Source organism: Hemitrygon akajei, chromosome 28, assembly GCF_048418815.1.
Source record: "Hemitrygon akajei chromosome 28, sHemAka1.3, whole genome shotgun sequence".
Lineage (NCBI taxonomy): Eukaryota > Metazoa > Chordata > Chondrichthyes > Myliobatiformes > Dasyatidae > Hemitrygon > Hemitrygon akajei.
The window spans coordinates 11,314,462-11,333,568 of NC_133151.1; the positions used below are offsets into that span (position 1 = coordinate 11,314,462).

General features: G+C 57.6%; 1 protein-coding gene across 2 annotated transcripts in view; it reads right to left on the minus strand.

Annotated features, from left to right (window-relative positions):
- drap1 (DR1-associated protein 1 (negative cofactor 2 alpha)) overlaps window positions 1–19,107 on the minus strand; it is a 32,690-nt gene that overhangs the window by 12,087 nt on the left and 1,496 nt on the right. Inside the window, exons 1-4 of one of the 2 annotated variants that reach the window (XM_073031321.1) lie at window positions 15,668–15,672; window positions 6,996–7,068; window positions 2,511–2,604; window positions 1,608–1,727 (exon numbers count right to left, since the gene is read on the minus strand). In XM_073031321.1, coding sequence (XP_072887422.1) covers window positions 1,608–1,727; window positions 2,511–2,604; window positions 6,996–7,050 — 269 coding nt within the window. In that variant the 5' untranslated portion in view covers window positions 7,051–7,068; window positions 15,668–15,672. Of the gene's footprint in view, window positions 1–1,607; window positions 1,728–2,510; window positions 2,605–6,995; window positions 7,069–15,667; window positions 15,673–19,107 lie in introns of those variants that run through there. The other variant, XM_073031320.1, reaches the window with a different exon arrangement.

Consider the following 19,107-nt stretch of genomic DNA (forward strand, 5'->3'; position numbering starts at 1 on the left):
GTGAAATTAGTTGCTTTGAGAAGCAGGACACTGCAATGTACACAAAAATAACGATGAGTTATAGTAAAATGCATAAAACGCTGGAGGGACTCAGCAGGTCAGACAGCATCTGTGGAACAGTCGAAGTGTCAGGCTGAGACCCTTCCAGGACTGGAGAGGAAGAGGGGAGATCGGAGTCAGAAGGTGGGGAGAAGGGAGGAAGAAGTACAAGGAGGCAGGTGATAGGGAGAGGAGGAGGGTGAAGTAACGACTGGTGAAAGCGATGAGGGCCGGAAAAGGGGGAGTCCGATAGGAGTGGTCAGGAGGTCATGGAGGGAAAGGGAGGTGATGGGCTGGTAAGTCGATGAGGTGAGAGAGGGGGTGGCCGTTACCAGAAGTTGGAGAAACCGATATTCATGCCATCAGGTCGGAGGCTACCCAGACGGAATATAAGGCGCTGCTCCTCCAACCTGAGCGTGGCCTCATCGCGGCAGCGGAGGAGGCCGCGGATGGACATATCGGAATGGGAAGTCGAACGGGTGGGCACTGGGAGATCCGCTTTTTCTGGCAGGTGCCCGGCGGAGCGGTCTCCCAATCAACGTCGGGTCTCACCGATATACAGGAGGCCACACCGGGAGCACAGGTCACAGTCGACGACCCCCGACAGGTGAAGTGTCACCTCACCTGGAAGGACTGTTTGGGGCCCTGAATGGTGGTGAGGGAGGTGTTGTTGGGGCAGGTGTGGCACTTGTTCCGCTTGCAGGGATAAGTGCCGGGAGGGAGATCGGCGGGGAGCGACGAATGGAGAAGGGAGTCGGGCGGGGAGCGATCCCTGTGGAAACCGGGAAGCGGGAGGGGCGGGAAGATGCGGTGGGATCCCGTTGGAGATGGCGGAAGTCACGGAGGATTACGGGCTGGACGCGGAGGCTGGTGGGGGGGGGCAAGAGGAACCCAATCCCGGGTAGGGTGGCAGGAGGAGGGCAGGCGTGCGCGAAGCGGAAGAGGTGCGGTTGAGGGCAGCGGAGGAAGGGAGGCCCTTTCCTTCGGAGGAGGGCGGACACCTCAGCTGTTCCGGAAGGGAAAGCCTCACCCCGATCGCAGGCAGCACGAGGGCGAGCAGAGCGAGGTTGTGTTCGTGGCCTGGCTCGGTGGCCGTTCAGAAGCCTGATGGCGGCGGGGAAGGAGCTTGTGAGCGTGTGTCTTCAGGCTCCTGCGCCTCCTCTCTGATGGCAGGAATGAGAAGTCCTGTATGGGGAGGGGAGAGGCTGTACCGGGTTTTGGGGGGGGGGGGGGTTTGCAAAGGGGCCTCTGGCTGAGCATCGTAGGTAAGCTATGTTGGCGCAGTGACGTGTGGCCACCCCCAGCACACTGGGTCGCGTTGGTTGTTAACGCAAACGACACATTTCACCCTGCGTCTTGATGCAACTTCATTCATAAATTTATATCTGAACAGAACACCAGTGGGACATCTACTCACACACGGATGGGGGGGGGGGGGTGGAGGTGAATGGAATGTGGGAGGGAACCTCCCAGGCTGCTCCTCACCCTAAGCCAATGCACAACTCTGCAAGGGAGGGGGGGGGGGGCGAGCCTTTTTAAGTCCGCGCCCCCAGTCGGGTGGGACTCACCTGCGGGGCACCTTGTCCCCTACCATGTGGACGTCCTCGTTCTCGCCCTGCATGTCGGGCACGGTAGCCACTAGGTCCTTGAGGAAGTCGAACTGCTGCTCCAGCTCGATGCACTGCTTCCTGCCAGGAGAAATCGGGCCGAGACGTCAGCACGGAGACCACCCCCCCCCACCACCACCACCAGACTCCATACCGCCGCCACCTTCACCTCCCCACCCCAACTCCTACCGGTCGGTGCAAATCTGGGTGGGAGGCGGGTGCCACTGGCCAGCCCGTCATTCATTGGCTGCTGTGCCAGGTCAATCAGAGTGCACAGGAGGGTCTGATTGGCTAAAGATGGCCAATTTCCTTCCTAAAGAACCAGATGGGTGCTTACAAATGAACTGAACTCGAACTCCCCTTCTGGGTTGGAATTCGAACCCTCTGTCCCTGAAGCAACTGCGCAACCACGTTATCCTCTCCCCGCCCTTCCATGCTCAGATCATAAGACTTAGGCGGAGAATTAGGCCATTCAGCCCATTGAGTCTGCTCTGCTATTCCATCATGGCTGACTTATTATCCCTCTCAACCCTATTCTCCTACCTTCTCCCCGATTAATCAAGAACCTATCAACCTCTGCTTTAAATTTATCCAATGACTAGGCCTCCACAGCCATCTGTGTCAATGAATTCCCTAGACTCACCAGTCTCTGGCTAAAGAAATTCCTCCTCATCTCTTTTCCAAAGGGGCGTCCCTCTATTCTGTGGCTGTGCCCCCAATCCCAGACTCCCTCTCGACAGGAAACATCCTCTACCTGGGCCTTTCAGAACGAGGGAGAGGTGCGAGAGGAGTCCAACGAGAAGCCGAGTGGGCGGGAGGGGTGGGAGCCAGGCCGAACGGGAAACGCGCGGGCCGCCTACTTACAGGTGCGACGTGGTCATGGTCTTGGCATTGCGTGACTGGGTCACGTGGCAGGCCTTCGTCAGGAGGGAGTCCAGGAACAGTTCCAGCGCCCGAGCTGAGTGGCACGTTAAGGAAATCCGCTCGACGCTCTCGCTCCCGGCACCGCCGGATATTCTGGCATCACCGACCTCCCGAACGGCCTCCCACCGCCCGCCACTCCGTCCTGTGCCCCCGTCTGCAGCTGGAAAGCTGTGGTCTGTTGGGAAGCATTCTTTGTGTGCGTCTCCCACGCCCCCAGAGAGAGAGGAGGCCGGCTCTGTTCACTACCTGAGCGCCGTGACAAAGACCGAGGAACCATTCTGCCCCCGAAGGACCCCGATCACAGAGTTATACACTGGGGTAATGGCCCTTCAGCCCAGCTGGTCTGTGCTGCCCCATTTGCCCATTTCAGGCCCATGCCCCTCTACACTTGCCTATCCGTGCGCAGTACTGTGCCAAAGTCTCCGGCACATCTATGTAGCTAAAGTGCCCAAACCTTTGCACAGGACCGCACTCATCGACGTGGAGCGGACAGCCACCTTGTAAATCTGGCGGGGGGGGGGGCAAAGGATGTTGGGAATGGTGAGGGTGGGGCGCCGCGGGACAGGTGGCAGAGGAGTGGTGCGGGTGCAGCCACAGCCAGCCCCGAGACACCAGGCAAGGTCATTTGATTCCAAACGATTGGTTTATTGACCATTACGGAATGTCTCTCCGCTCCCTCCCCTTTTCCCAACCATGACCCCTCTCTCCCTGCCCCCTTCCCACTCTCAGTCCGCAACAGAGAACCAGGCTTATCACTCTCAAATGTCATGACATTTGTGGCAGCAGGACAGTGCAATACATAAAATTACTACAGTACTGTGCAAAAGTCTTATGCACCCTAGCCATACACACGTCCACAAGACTTGCACAGTCGTGTATCTGTCAGGTTCGTGTACCTGCTCAGCAGCTGACAGGGAGGAGATGTGAGCCGCTCCTTCCCTCCCTGCTTAACCCTCCCCCCCCGCCGCCCCGATCAGGGTCACCGTGGGAGTAGCCGGTGCTTGTCACAAGCGAGGCAGACAATCTCTGACGAGTATTGATAACGACTGGGGATAATGGCCGTCTTGTAAAGTCACTGGCCAGAAGGCGGCAATGGCAAATGACTTCCGTAGAAAAATTTGCCAACAACAACCATGGTCATGGAAAGAGCACGATCGCCCATGTCACGCAACACGGTACAGAACGAACGGACCTGCTCAGCCCCTTCTTCTGGGGGGGCGGGGGGGTGAAAAGTTCTTCAGGTTGCTAGTAAATCTTTCCCCTCCTAAACCTGTGCCCCCCAATTCTTGATTCCCCAAGCCATGGGAAAGAAACTGTATGAGACCCCATCTTTGATTTTATACACCTCTTTCTCCCCACACTCCATCCCAGGAGAAAGGTGCCAAGCTGTCTAAATCTCCCTCAGACCCGGCGACGTCCTCGTAGGCCTCTCCTGCCTAATTTCTAACTAAATGGCATCGTCCCCACAGCAGGGTGACCAAAACTGAGCACGACAGCCCAAACGCGGCCTCGACGACATCTCGTGCAACCGCGCAGGACGTTAGAGGGGCCAGTGGAAGCATGCCCGTGCCGAACTTCTCCAGCGAATCAAATTTGGCCGATGGAGTCCAAGTTGAGTCGTTCCCCGAACCTGGCAATCCATTCGCAAGTGTTTCGTCGCCGTATGAGGAGACGTCATCAGTGCGCTGGTCACCTGTGGTGTCCCCCCCAAATGCTTGACCTTCAGACACTTATTGATTGGTCATCGTTACGTAGACTTATTTTTGAAGTAGGGAGAGGCCTCATTGCTGATTGGCTGTGTGGTGAACTCAGTGCTTTGTGGTCCGGAAATCTGTCTGCATTGGCTTAAAAAACGCGATCAAGGTCTATCTGTTTACAGAATTGTTCGCGGTGTTATGACCCCAGCCCCCTCCTTTGTGAGATTCACAACAGCCCTAGTCAATGGGGGGGTCAAATGACCCAAGAGAGAGAGGGAGACGTGCTGAAGACCACGTTCCCCCGGGAAGCAGAATAAAGCGACTCTTTGACTATTGTCTCATGAAGACCACGTGTAAAGCCCTCGGGCAAAGTGGGCTGGTCGCTCAACAAGACAAAAACCTCGGACATAGCCATTGTCTTGGGAGACACCTTTGTGGGATAAGGAACTGGCCTACGTGCAAAATCTCAGGGCAATGTGAGGTGGGTGATGGGGGAAGGATTGCCTCGCCCCCCCCACCCTGATGGACATCTACAACCCTGCCAGTCCAGATAAAAGGTGGGCTGCCGAGGCGGGGCGTCAGACGCACCAGAAGATACGCGAGAATTCCTGCGACCGCGTTTAGAGAGCGACAGCCGGTGGTGGTGTTCGTGTGCGTCCTTCCCTTGCCTGGGATTGGCGACCTCACCATGGAAGAACGGCCTAGCTACAGGGGAAGCCACAGATGAGAGTCCATTCCCCAACGAGACTTCCGACTACCTCCTACAGGTTGGAAAACCTGTCGGGTAAATGTTTCATTCTCTCTCTCTCTTTCTAACAAAAGTGCACCAACGCGACACCACGACAACGGCAGCGGGTGGAACTGCAGTGACCGCAAAAAGACTTTTAAATATCCAGTAAACAATATATATCTACATTACCCCTAGACAACGATAGAGCTTATTTCTGATTGATTATTACTATACCTGTGCTTTAGATTGAGTTGTGATGACGTATATGATCTGAATGTTTTGTATTAACCATACGTTTGTGCCCCTTTATAAATAAAAACGTTTGAAAATAGTAGCATCAGGCTTCGGTGGACCCATCTATCTTTGCTGGAAAATTACCCGGTTACTGGGGAACGTAACAGCGGAAAACCACGGTTCTAGGGATTCTCTTGCACCCCGCCTGCTCGCTTGTGCCGTGATGCCCAGTCAAGTTTGTGGCCCTCTCAGCCTTCATGGGTAGAGACGAGGGGGAGCTGGCCAAGCTGTCGGACAGCCAGTTCACGTTCCTGGATCCTTGCGGGTAGATCGCTCCCATTTCGGAAGTCAAACTGGAAACGTGCGAAGGCAGAGTAAAAAAAAAGCTAACGGCAAGATTCTTGGCAGTGTGGGGGAACAGAGGGAGCTCGGTGGTCCACGTCCTTCTAAGTTGACTGGGAGGTTGCGAGTGCATGGCGGGGGTGGGGGGTGGGGGTTCAGCTCAAGAGCCGCAAGGGTAACGCTGCGTCTCCATTAAAAACCCTGGCCAGACCTCCCTTGGGAGTACTGTGCTCAGTTTTGAAACCCTTCACTATCAGAAAGATGTGGAAGCTTCAGAGAAGGTGAAAGGACTTACCAGAATGCTGCCTGGATTTCAGGCGACTTGATAGAGGTGTATAAGACGATAAGAAACACAGACTCTTTCCTCAGGTCGAAAATCCTGCCTTTAAGATGATTGGAGGGAGGTACAGGGGGGGATGTCAGAGGTAATATATACATATTTTTAAACACAGAGTGGTGGGTGCATGGATCAGCCCTGCCAGAGGTGGTGCTGGAAGCAGATATATTTGATAGCCACATGGATGAAATAACAATGAAAGGGAATGGGGGGGGGGGGCGGGGAAGGGTTAGATTGAAGCTGGATTAGGTTAAAGGGTTGGCACAACATCGGGAGCTGAAGGGACTGTTCTGTTTTGTGCTTAACCGTTTTGATTTCCAAAAGAGAACCTTGTTTTAATATTGGTCGTTACCAATCCAGACGGAGCTGAATCATCACATTAGATGCTACTAAGCCACCCAGGTTGTCACTAAATTACCAGCGAAGGCTTCTGGATTACAAGCCAAGGGGGGGGGGGGGCATTATATGGGAGGCAGGGTTTAAGGGTCAGTACAACATTATGGGCCGAAGGGCCTGTACTTGCTGTACTATTCTATGTTCTACAAAACAAACATGAAAGGACTTAACAAATGTGACAATGGTAGCACATCAATGTGGGACATTTACTTACTAAAGGTATTAAGGGATGAAGTTTTTATGGCGCAGACTGGCTACAGTCTGAGTGAAAGGATAGAATGGGTCAGGTGGGCCGAACGGCCCTGTTTGCCGGAATCTCTGCTGCCTGTGGCAATGAATTCCGCCGATTCACCAGCTTCTGGGTAAAGAAATCCCTCCATCTCTTTCCATTCTGAGGCTGTGCCCTCTGGTCCTACACTCCCCTACGCTGGGAAACATCCTCTCCACTGCAAAAAGTATTAAGGGACGGGGTATGATGGCACAGACTGGCTAGAGAGAAGGGTAGAACAGGGCAGATGGGCTGACTGGCCTTTTCTGCAGGAATCTTTGGATGACCGCAAGACATTGGATCAGAATTAGGCCATTCAGCCCATCGGGTGTCACTGGGAGAGAAATTTTCAGAACCACGGCCCAAGCAGCCCTTTCTCCCCACCCCATGGGGCTCGTCAGGGACGGCTTCCGAAGGATACAGATTATCACTGGGACAGCGGCGGCCACTTTCCCGATCTCTTCGTCCGTCTGCATGATCTTCTTTATCCTGGCCTACGACAGGAACAGAGTGGACAAACAGGGTCAGTGCAATCAAGGGACACAAGGAGGCTCCGCGGTGTGTGGAGTGACAGCACTGACAGACTCGATCAGAGTCCCGATGAAGGGCCTTGGCTCTTTCTCCCCCTCCACAGATCATCACTGCTTGAGGAGGGGAACAAAGGGTCGGCCAGAATAAATGCCCTTTAACCATTCCCATTCTGGCTCCCTTCTCCCCTCTCCTCCTCACCTGCCCACCACTTCTCTCTGGTGCCCCTCCTCCTTCCCTTTCTCCCATTGCCCACCCTCCTCTCCTATCAGATTCCTCCTCCTTCAGCCCTTTACTGTTTCCACCTATCACCTGCCAGCCTCGGCCCGAAACATCCACTCTTTATTCCTCTCCACGGATGCTGCCTGACCCGCCGAGCTCCCCCGGCATTCCGGGCACGTCGCTGCGCTCCTTGCTGTCCGACCCCTCGCAGGGAAGCTGTCACGGCTTCAGGGAGGGCACAGGAGAGGCTCACCGGGATCAGAGGGCGCGTGCCGGGGGAGAGGGCGGAACAACTCAGAGCAGCGGAGACTGGGGGGGGGGCTCCTAAACCTTTTTAACGTCGTGGACCAATACCATTAAGCAAGGTTGTGAGAAGAGGTTTAAAAGATTATGAAGCACATACAGCCGGCCCTCCTTATCCGTGAGGGATTGTTCCGGGACCCCCCACCCCCACCCCGCGGATACCAAAATACGCGGATGCTCAAGTCCCTTATTTAACCTGTCTCAGTGCGGTGGTCTTTAGGACCCAGCGGAACCCCGGACTTTATTTAACATGCGCTGTGCGGTGGTCTTTAGGACCCAGCGGAACCCCGGACTTTATTTAACATGCTGTGCGGTGGTCTTTAGGACCCAGCGGAACCCCGGACTTTATTTAACATGCTCTGTGCGGTGGTCTTTAGGACCCAGCGGAACCCCGGACTTTATTTAACATGCTCTGTGCGGTGGTCTTTAGGACCCAGCGGAACCCCGGACTTTATTTAACATGCTCTGTGCGGTGGTCTTTAGGACCCAGCGGAACCCCGGACTTTATTTAACATGCTCTGTGCGGTGGACATTAGGACCCAGCGGAACCCCGGACTTTATTTAACATGCTCTGTGCGGTGGACATTAGGACCCAGCGGAACCCCGGACTTTATTTAACATGCTCTGTGCGGTGGACATTAGGACCCAGCAGAACCCCGGACTTTATTTAACATGCTCTGTGCGGTGGACATTAGGACCTGGCAGCGCAGCTCTGAAAGTAATCACAATCGCGATTGAAAATAAGGTGGAAGTAATAAAGCGATCGGAAAGAGGTGAAACGCCTTTGGTCATTGGAAAAGCGTTAGGCTACGATTGGAACAATTTTAATAAAGCATGTGAAAGGCCCCGCCCCGATGAAAGCTACAATTATTGCTAAGCAACGCAGTGGTTTAATTATTGAAATACATACGTTTCTTAAGTGTTTTATATGCTTAGAAAGGTAAAAAATATACTATATACTAAGACAAACGTTTGTCTGATGCTAAATAATACCGGATGTACCTGTTCCGAATTCAAATCCGACTTAAAGACGGACTCAGGAACGCAACTCGTTCATAACCCAGGGACTGCCTGTACTTTTAAATCATCTCTAAATTACTTATAATACCTAATACAATGTAAATAGTTGTTATACTGCATTGTTTAGGGAATAATGACAAGAAAAAATAGTCTGTACATGCTCGAACAACGAGTGCTGGAGAGAGAACTTCCGGGTTTTCCCGATCCGCGGTTGGCTGAATCCGCGCATGCGGAACCCGCGGATAAGGAGGGCCGACTGTACAAAGAAAAGTCAGCCAGCATCTTTTCTCCCCTGGCACGTGGAGGCAGGTTAAAAGGAGATTTATACGAACGGCGGGGTTTTGGAATGCACCTCACGGGGCGACGGGGGAGGCAGATACAAGAGAGGCGTTCAAGCACGCGAATGCGCAGGACGTCTAGACGGAAGGGATTAGTTTGGTCGGGCATTTGATGACAAACTTAGCGAGCTCAGTACCAGACAGCGGGCTGAAGGGCCCGCTTCTGTGCCGTACCACTCCATGGTCCACCCCAGCTGCAAACCGCTGATCTCTTACTCAGAGTTAACGCCACTCAACCGTACCCGTGTATACCGCCAACGAGACATTCCTCCGTTGCAAGGTGCACAACACCTCACACACAGAACACGTAAGTTACGACAAGTAATACGGTGCACTTAGGATCCGAGTCGAAAACAGTTTAAGCTACGGGCGCTTTGTGACAAGACCCAGGTTCAGGGAGTTCAGTCGTCTTGCGGCCCGGGGGAAAAGCTGCTTCCCATCCTGACAGCTCCTGTGCCTCCTGCCTGATGGCAGGGGGTTAGTTAGAGAGACGGCTGGAAGGACGCGAGGGATCACTGATAACGCTGAGGGCCCTGCCTACGCAGCGCGCCTGATAAATATCTCGAACGGGCGGAGGAGAGACCCCAATGATGTTCTCAGTAGTCCTCACAACCCTCTGCAGGGACTTGCGGTCAGACGAGCCAATCAACTCTGAGACTCTCCGCCCTGGGAAGGACAAACAGGGTCACTGGCCATTCCTCCTTCTCTACCTTCTGGGAGAAGGTAGGATGGCCAGACTGAAGAACACCTTCTTCCCCCCTGCTGTCAGACTCCCGAGGCCTCTCACAGCCCTTTCCCGGTGGTACCATCTCAAATTCGGACTCTTTCTGGACTTTGGGTAAGTGCAGACGAGCCATTCCCCCCCCCCCCCCCCCACCCCATGTGAATACATGGCCCCTCCAGAGAGAGCGTTAAGCACACCAAGTTCCTGGGAGTTCACAACACGGACGTCCTCACCTGGTCCCTCAATATCACCTCCCTGAACAAGGCAGCACAGCAGCACCTCCACTTCCTGAAGAGATTGAGGCAAGTGAGGCTCCCCCACCCCCATCTTAACTGCGTTTTACAGGAGCACCGTTGAGAGCATCCTGACAAGCTGCGTCCCCATCTGGTCTGGGAGCAGCCAAGCATCGGACCGGAAGTCCCTACAAAGGACCGTGAGAACGGCCGAGAGGATCACAGGGGTCTCCCGACCGTCCATCGGGGACGTTTATCAGGAGCGCTGCGTACGCAGGGCCCTTAGTATTATCCACGATCCCACCCGTCCATCCAGCATCCTCTCTGACTTTCTACCATCAGGCAGGAGACTCCGATGCATAAAGACAAGAATGGTCAGGATGGGAAACAGTTTCTTCCCCCAGGCCGACAGGCTTCTGAACGCCCTGCCGCATCGCATTTGAAATGTCACCAGTTAATCTGTTCCGTACCCTACAATACTTAACTTATGCCCTTCACTTTATTTATGCCTATTTCATTTGGAGATTTAATTCTAACTTTCCCAAGTTATTCTGTGTTACGTGTACTACTGTGCTTTACACTCCGATTCGGAGAAACATCATTTCGTATGACGGTGTATGTATATAGTTAAATGACAATAAACTTGACTCTTAATTGTTTCTGTCTCATTTACTTCGTTACTGTCACGTTGACACAGGGGTTCATGGACCACTTGACTGGTCCATGCCTTAGAAAAGGTTGGGAACCCCTGCTCTGGTCCATTTTTCGCTCGCGTGGATTTACAATTAAAATTCACACTCAGTGGGCACTTGATTAGGTACATCAGCACGTTAATGCAAATATCTAATCAACCAATCATGATGAGCCAACTCAAATCGTGAAACGCACAACACGCTGGAGGTCGGGCAGCATCCGTGGAAACGAGCCGTCAACGTATCGGGCCGAGACCCTTCGTCAGGACTGAAGAGGGGAGGGGGCAGGGGCCCTATAAAGAAGGTGGGGGGAGGGTGAAAAACCAATCAGGGGAAAGATCAAGGGGTGGGGGAGGGGAAGCAGGGAAGGCGAAGAAGGAATGTAAGGGGAAAGCACTATGTGGTAGGAGGCGGAACCATGAGAGAGGTGATAGGCAGCTGGAAACTCGGGTGGGGGGAGGAACACCGTCTCGATCAACTATATCTGTGTATGGTTTGAATGATGATTAAACTTGATCTGGTTTGATTCGAGAACGGCTGGACTGGTTCAAGCTGACAGTGACTCAAATAACCCCACGTTACAACTGCGGTGTGCAGAAGAGCATCTCTGGACACACAACACGTTGAACCTTGAAGTGGACGGGCTACAGCTGCAGAAGACCCAGACTTACACCAGGGGCCACCTTAAGAGGTGTCTAATATGGTGGCCACCTGGTCTAGATGCATTGCTGGATTCAATAGTGAATTTTCTCCGAGGTACAACAACGATGACAAGAGCTAAAAGTAAAATACAAGCTGAAATAGGTAAAGAACAATGTGGTTTTGTGAAAGACAAAGGTACAAGAAACATGATATTGATGTTAAGGATACTATCAGAATGAGCTATTCAAGTGCAATAAGATAAGTTTGTTTTATCGACTACACAAAAACATTCGATAAAGTGAAGCACAAGAAGTTATTTGAAATATTACAGGAAATTCTAGACCTAGATTCGAAAGACCTCCACCTAATCAGAAATCTGTACTGGGAACAAACTGCCACTGTAAGAATAGATGGAGAGTGAGTCGGTTTATGAAAAATCAAGAGAAGTGTTAGACAAGGGTGTGTTTTCTCCCCTGATTTGTTTAATGTATGCAGTGAAACTATATTACAAAAAGTAAGAGACATCTTGGAAATCAAAGTTAGCGGTGAAAGCATCAATAGTTTCAGATACGCGGGTGACACTGTTAACTGCAAGTACGGAGGAAGAACTACAAAACTTAATCAATACAGTTGTTGAAGAAAGAGCAAAAAATGGGTCTATGTATCAATTGCAAAAAGACAGAATGTACAGTGATATCCAAAAGGGAGAATCCTATCTGCAGGCTGAGAATAAACGGGGAAGACATAAACAAGTACAGAACTTTTGCTACTTAGGAAGCTGGGTGGCATCAGGTGGCCGGTGCGACATGGGCATCAAAAGAATAGGGAAGGCAAAGGACACCTTTACGAGAATGAAGAGTATACTGACCAACACTAAACTGGGCATGACAACCCGCCTCAGAGCACTGAAATGTTACGTTTATCCAGTTATATGGATCAGAACGTTGGACAATATCTAGCAACGTGAGGAAACGAAGTGAAGCAGCAGAGATGAGGCTTTTGAGGAGGATGCAAAGAATATCATGGACGAAACGAACATCTAACGAGGATGTCATGAACAGAGCGGGCGCAGAAGGAGAAATAATGTACGAGATCGTGAAAAGGCAATGTAACGTCATTGGGCACGTGATTAGGAAAGAGGAGTTAGGATGCTCAGTGATTATGGGAAAGATTGAAGGGAAGAAAGGAAGAGGAAGGCAAAGACAGATGATGATGGAGACGGCAGCCAGAGAACTGGAAATGAAGACCAATGAATTGATCCACGTGACTCGGAACAGGAGTGTGTGGGCCATGGCAGACAAAGCTCAAACTGGGCACGGCTCCTGATGATGACAACGACAACAATGCCCCTGCTGATCGAGTGGACACAGTGAGCATTGCTTATTGTTGGCTACTGTCTTCACTCTGTTTCCTCGGTGTAATCTGAGTGCGTTGCCCGTCCCGGCCAGCTCGTGGGGTTGCTGCCACAGGATTTCCCTGCCCTATCAACCTCCGTTTCAGACAGGCCCCGTGACTTGGACTCCGCAGCCACATGGGGCAAGGAATTCCACAAATTCACATCCCCCCCCCCCCCGCTAAAGAAATTCCTCCTCATCCCTGTTCCAAATGGACATTCGCCTGTGCCCTCTGGTCCCAGACTCTCCCGCTATTGGAAATATCTGCTCCGCGTCTACTCTATCCAAGGCCTTTCAATATTTAATTGGTCTCAATGAAACAACCCCCTCATTCTTCTGCTCTGCAAAGTACGAAACTGAGACACGCAGGGGCAGTGGGCTGTCAGCTCCGAGGTCTCCAGGGGCAGGAGCAGAACCAAAGAGAGTTTAGGGGTAAACGTATGAAGACTGTCTGATGGCTTTGGGCCTGTACTCACTGGAGTTTAGAAGAATGAGAGGAAATCTCACTGAAACCCATCGAACGAAAAAAGGCCTGGTTAGACTGGATGTGGAGAGGATGTTTCCTATAGTGGGGGAGTCTGGGACCAGAGGACACAGATAGAGTGGATGTGGAGAGGATGTTTCCAATAGAGGGGGAGTCTAGGACCAGAGGGCACAGATAGAGTGGATGTGGAGAGGATGTTTCCTATAGTGGGGCAGTCTAGGACCGGAGGACACAGATAGAGTGGATGTGGAGAGGATGTTTCCAATAGAGGGGGAGTCTAGGACCAGAGGGCACAGATAGAGTGGATGTGGAGAGGATGTTTCCTATAGTGGGGGAGTCTAGGACCAGAGGACACAGATAGAGTGGATGCGGAGAGGATGTTTCCTATAGTGGGGGAGTCTAGGACCAGAGAACACAGATAGAGTGGATGCGGAGAGAATGTTTCCAATAGTGGGGGAGTCTAGGACCAGAGGACACAGATAGAGTGGATGTGGAGAGGATGTTTCCAATAGTGGAGGAGTCTAGGACCAGAGGACACAGATAGAGTGGATGTGGAGAGGATGTTTCCTATAGTGGGGGAGTCTAGGACCAGAGGACACAGATAGAGTGGATGTGGAGAGGATGTTTCCTATAGTGGGGGAGTCTAGGACCAGAGGACACAGATAGAGTGGATGTGGAGAGGATGTTTCCTATAGTGGGGGAGCCTAGGCACTCAGGGCATAGCCTCAAAATAAACAAAATGCCCCTTTAGAACAGAGATGAGGAGGAATTTCTTTAGCCAGAGGGTGGGGAATGTGTTGAACTCATTGCCACAGACGGCTGTGCAGGGCATGTCATTGGGTGTATTTAAAACTGAGGTTGATAGGTTCTTGATTAGTGAGGACATCAAAGGTTATGGGGAGAAGGGAAGGGATTGGGGTTGAGAGGGGTAATGAATCAGCCATGATGGAATGCCAGAGCAGACACAATGGGCTGAACGGCCTCATTCTGCTCCGAAATCTTACACCCAGACTGCCCATGTGTCTGTTCCAGAAACTCAGCCCACCAAGCCCCCTGACCCCCACCCCCTGCGGGAAATTCAGTTGCACCAAAGCTGCCCCGGTAAAGCAGTCAACGCAGTAAGAGACCCCACCCACCCCAGACATTCTCTCCTCCTCCCCCCACTTCTCACCACCAGGGTCTTTTCACACCTGGCCCCTCCAGTTAGGCAGAAGATACACGTCTGAAAGCATGTACAGCCAGGCTCAAGGACAGCTTTTACCCTGCTTTTAGAAGGCTCTTCGAAGGATTTGAAGTACGTATGCAATATACAACCGAGATTCGTCTTTTCACAGACAGCCACAGAAGAAGAAAAACATGGAATCCATTAAAAAAAAAACCCCAAGGTGCAAAAAAAATCCAAATTGCGCAAGCGGTGAAAAGCAAAGACGACAAGATAGACTCTTGACCTCACGATCCATCTCATTATGATCTTGCGCCTTATCATTTCCCTCCACTGCACTCTCTGAAACTGTGTTCGACCTCGGTGCACTGAATGATTTGATTTGCAAGGTGAGCTTTTCTCTGTATCGGCGACGATAAGAAACCATTTCGCTCCTCCAGGTCGGCAGCCCGAGTCCGCCCACATCTCCCTCCTCAGACCGGGCTGTCGGGGGTCTCTGCGCACCTCCCCTCTCCAACCCAGCCTCTCCCCGGAATTCTTCCTGCAGATTACAGAATGCATCGACGCGCCTGTAGAACCGGCTTGTTTCATCATACCTGTGCCCCCCCCCCCCACTCATGTTACCCTCTTAGTGGGGGTCCACCACCTCAACACCACCCTTCTGGAGTCTACAGCCACCTCGCCCTACCGGGCTATTCTTTGGGCTCCCTACCATCTTGCTCACAATGGTGCCAATGTACCTGTCCCGCCACCCTCGGCCCAGCCTTCCCCTGCCACCCAGGCCTTTGGCTGGTGACCTCTCCTGCTCCCCTGTCTTTGTCAGCCCCCCCCCCATCTCACTGCCCGTTAGACAAATGCCACGGTGCACGGCCCCCTCCTCACCGACCCCCGACTACTCGCCAGGAAACCCCATCCCCAGGATGTCCCATATCCACCAGCAGAAAACGGCGACAACCTCCCCCCCCAACCCCCAACGGACCCGGACAAACAGGGCGGACACCCACCCCAACCCACGGTGTACCTCACTCATCCCACCAGTTCATATCCCGGTTCCCAGACCCCACACCCCAGTTCAGGTCCCGGATCCCAGACTCACTGGCGGGAGCCGCGGTACCCGACCCGACACACCCACCCCGGGACATATCCCACACCGGACTCAGCGGCAGGAACCGCAGTACCGGACCCCCCACCCCCGGGACATCTCCCCGCCCCGGACCGGGACTCACCGCCGGGTACCGGACCCCCCACCCCCGGGACATGTCCCCGCCCCGGACCGGGACTCACCGGCGGGAGCCGGGTACCGGACCCCCCCACCCCCGGGACATGTCCCCCGCCCCGGACCGGGACTCACCGGCGGGAACCCCAGTACCGGACCCCCCACCCCCGGGACATGTCCCCGCCCCGGACCGGGACTCACCGGTGGGAGCCGGGTACCGGACCCCCCACCCCCGGGACATGTCCCCGCCCCGGACCGGGACTCACCGGCGGGAGCCGGGTACCGGACCCCCCACCCCCGGGACATGTCCCCGCCCCGGACCGGGACTCACCGGCGGGAACCCCAGTACCGGACCCCCCACCCCCGGGACATGTCCCCGCCCCGGACCGGGACTCACCGGCGGGAACCGGGTACCGGACCCCCCACCCCCGGGACATGTCCCCCGCCCCGGACCGGGACTCACCGGCTGGAACCGGGTACCGGACCCCCCACCCCCGGGACATGTCCCCCGCCCCGGACCGGGACTCACTGGCGGGAGCCGGTTACCGGACCCCCCACCCCCGGGACATGTCCCCACCCCGGACCGGGACTCACCGGCGGGTACTGGACCCCCCACCCCCGGGACATCTCCCCGCCCCGGACCGGGACTCACCGGCGGGTACTGGACCCCCCACCCCCGGGACATGTCCCCGCCCCGGACCGGGACTCGCCGGCTGGAACCGGGTACCGGACCCCCCACCCCCGGGACATGTCCCCGCCCCGGACCGGGACTCGCCGGCGGGAGCCGGGTACCGGACCCCCCACCCCCGGGACATGTCCCCGCCCCGGACCGGGACTCGCCGGCTGGAACCGGGTACCGGACCCCCCACCCCCGGGACATGTCCCCGCCCCGGACCGGGACTCACCGGCTGGAGCCGGGTACCGGACACCCCACCCCCGGGACATGTCCCCGCCCCGGACCGGGACTCACCGGCTGGAACCGGGTACCGGACCCCCCACCCCCGGGACATGTCCCCGCCCCGGACCGGGACTCACCGGCTGGAACCGGGTACCGGACCCCCCACCCCCGGGACATGTCCCCGCCCCGGACCGGGACTCACCGGCGGGAGCCCCGTACCGGACCCCCACCCCCGGGACGTGTCCCCGCCCCGGACCGGGACTCACCGGCGGGAACCGGGTACCGGACCCCCCACCCCCGGGACGTGTCCCCGCCCCGGACCGGGACTCACCGGCGGGAACCGGGGTACCGGACCCCCCACCCCCGGGACATGTCCCCGCCCCGGACCGGGACTCACCGGCGGGAACCGGGTACCGGACCCCCCCCACCCCCGGGACATGTCCCCCGCCCCGGACCGGGACTCACCGGCGGGAACCGGGTACCGGACCCCCCCCACCCCCGGGACATGTCCCCCGCCCCGGACCGGGACTCACCGGCGGGAACCGGGTACCGGACCCCCCACCCCCGGGACATGTCCCCCGCCCCGGACCGGGACTCACCGGCGGGAACCCCAGTACCGGACCCCCCCACCCCCGGGACATGTCCCCGCCCCGGACCGGGACTCACCGGCGGGAGCCCCAGTACCGGACCCCCCACCCCCGGGACATGTCCCCCGCCCCGGACCGGGACTCACCGGCGGGAACCCCAGTACCGGACCCCCCACCCCCGGGACATGTCCCCCGCCCCGGACCGGGACTCACCGGCGGGAGCCGGGTACCGGACCCCCCCACCCCCGGGACATGTCCCCGCCCCGGACCGGGACTCACCGGCGGGAACCGGGTACCGGACCCCCCCACCCCCGGGACATCTCCCCGCCCTGGACCGGGACTCACCGGCGGGTACCGGACCCCCCCACCCCCGGGACATGTCCCCCGCCCCGGACCGGGACTCACCGGCGGGAACCGGGTACCGGACCCCCCACCCCCGGGACATGTCCCCGCCCCGGACCGGGACTCACCGGCGGGAACCGGGTACCGGACCCCCCCACCCCCGGGACATGTCCCCGCCCCGGACCGGGACTCACCGGCGGGAACCCCAGTACCGGACCCCCCACCCCCGGGACATGTCCCCGCCCCGGACCGGGACTCACCGGCTGGAACCGGGTACCGGACCCCCCCACCCCCGGGACATGTCCCCCGCCCCGGACCGGGACTCACCGGCGGGAACCGGGTACCGGACCCCCCACCCCCGGGACATGTCCCCGCCCCGGACCGGGACTCACCGGCGGGAACCGGGTACCGGACCCCCCACCCCCGGGACATGTCCCCGCCCCGGACCGGGACTCACCGGCGGGAACCGGGTACCGGACCCCCCACCCCCGGGACATGTCCACGCCCCGGACCGGGACTCACCGGCGGGAACCGGGTACCGGACCCCCCACCCCCGGGACATGTCCCCGCCCCGGACCGGGACTCGCCGGCGGGAGCCGGGAACCGGACCCCCCACCCCCGGGACATGTCCCCCGCCCCGGACCGGGACTCGCCGGCGGGAGAAGGGTACCGGACCCCCCCACCCCGGGACATGTCCCCCGCCCCGGACCGGGACTCACCGGCGGGAGCCGGGCACCGGACCCCCCCACCCCCGGGACATGTCCCCCGCCCCGGACCGGGACTCACCGGCGGGAGCCGGGTACCGGACCCCCCACCCCCGGGACATGTCCCCGCCCCGGACCGGGACTCACCGGCGGGAGCCGGGTACCGGACCCCCCACCCCCGGGACATGTCCCCGCCCCGGACCGGGACTCACCGGCTGGAACCGGGTACCGGACCCCCCCACCCCCCGGGACATGTCCCCGCCCCGGACCGGGACTCACCGGCTGGAACCGGGTACCGGACCCCCCACCCCCGGGACATGTCCCCCGCCCCGGACCGGGACTCACCGGCGGGAGCCCCAGTACCGGACCCCCCCACCCCCGGGACATGTCCCCGCCCCGGACCGGGACTCACCGGCTGGAACCGGGTACCGGACCCCCCCACCCCCGGGACATGTCCCCGCCCCGGACCGGGACTCACCGGCGGGAGCCGGGCACCGGACCCCCCACCCCCGGGACATGTCCCCGCCCCGGACCGGGACTCACCGGCGGGAGCCGGGTACCGGACCCCCCACCCCCCGGGACATGTCCCCGCCCCGGACCGGGACTCACCGGCGGGAGCCGGGTACCGGACCCCCCACCCCCGGGACATGTCCCCCGCCCCGGACCGGGACTCACCGGCTGGAACCGGGTACCGGACCCCCCCACCCCCCGGGACATGTCCCCGCCCCGGACCGGGACTCACCGGCTGGAACCGGGTACCGGACCCCCCACCCCCGGGACATGTCCCCCGCCCCGGACCGGGACTCACCGGCGGGAGCCCCAGTACCGGACCCCCCACCCCCGGGACATGTCCCCGCCCCGGACCGGGACTCACCGGCTGGAACCGGGTACCGGACCCCCCCACCCCCCGGGACATGTCCCCGCCCCGGACCGGGACTCACCGGCGGGAGCCGGGTACCGGACCCCCCACCCCCGGGACATGTCCCCGCCCCGGACCGGGACTCACCGGCGGGAGCCGGGTACCGGACCCCCCACCCCCGGGAC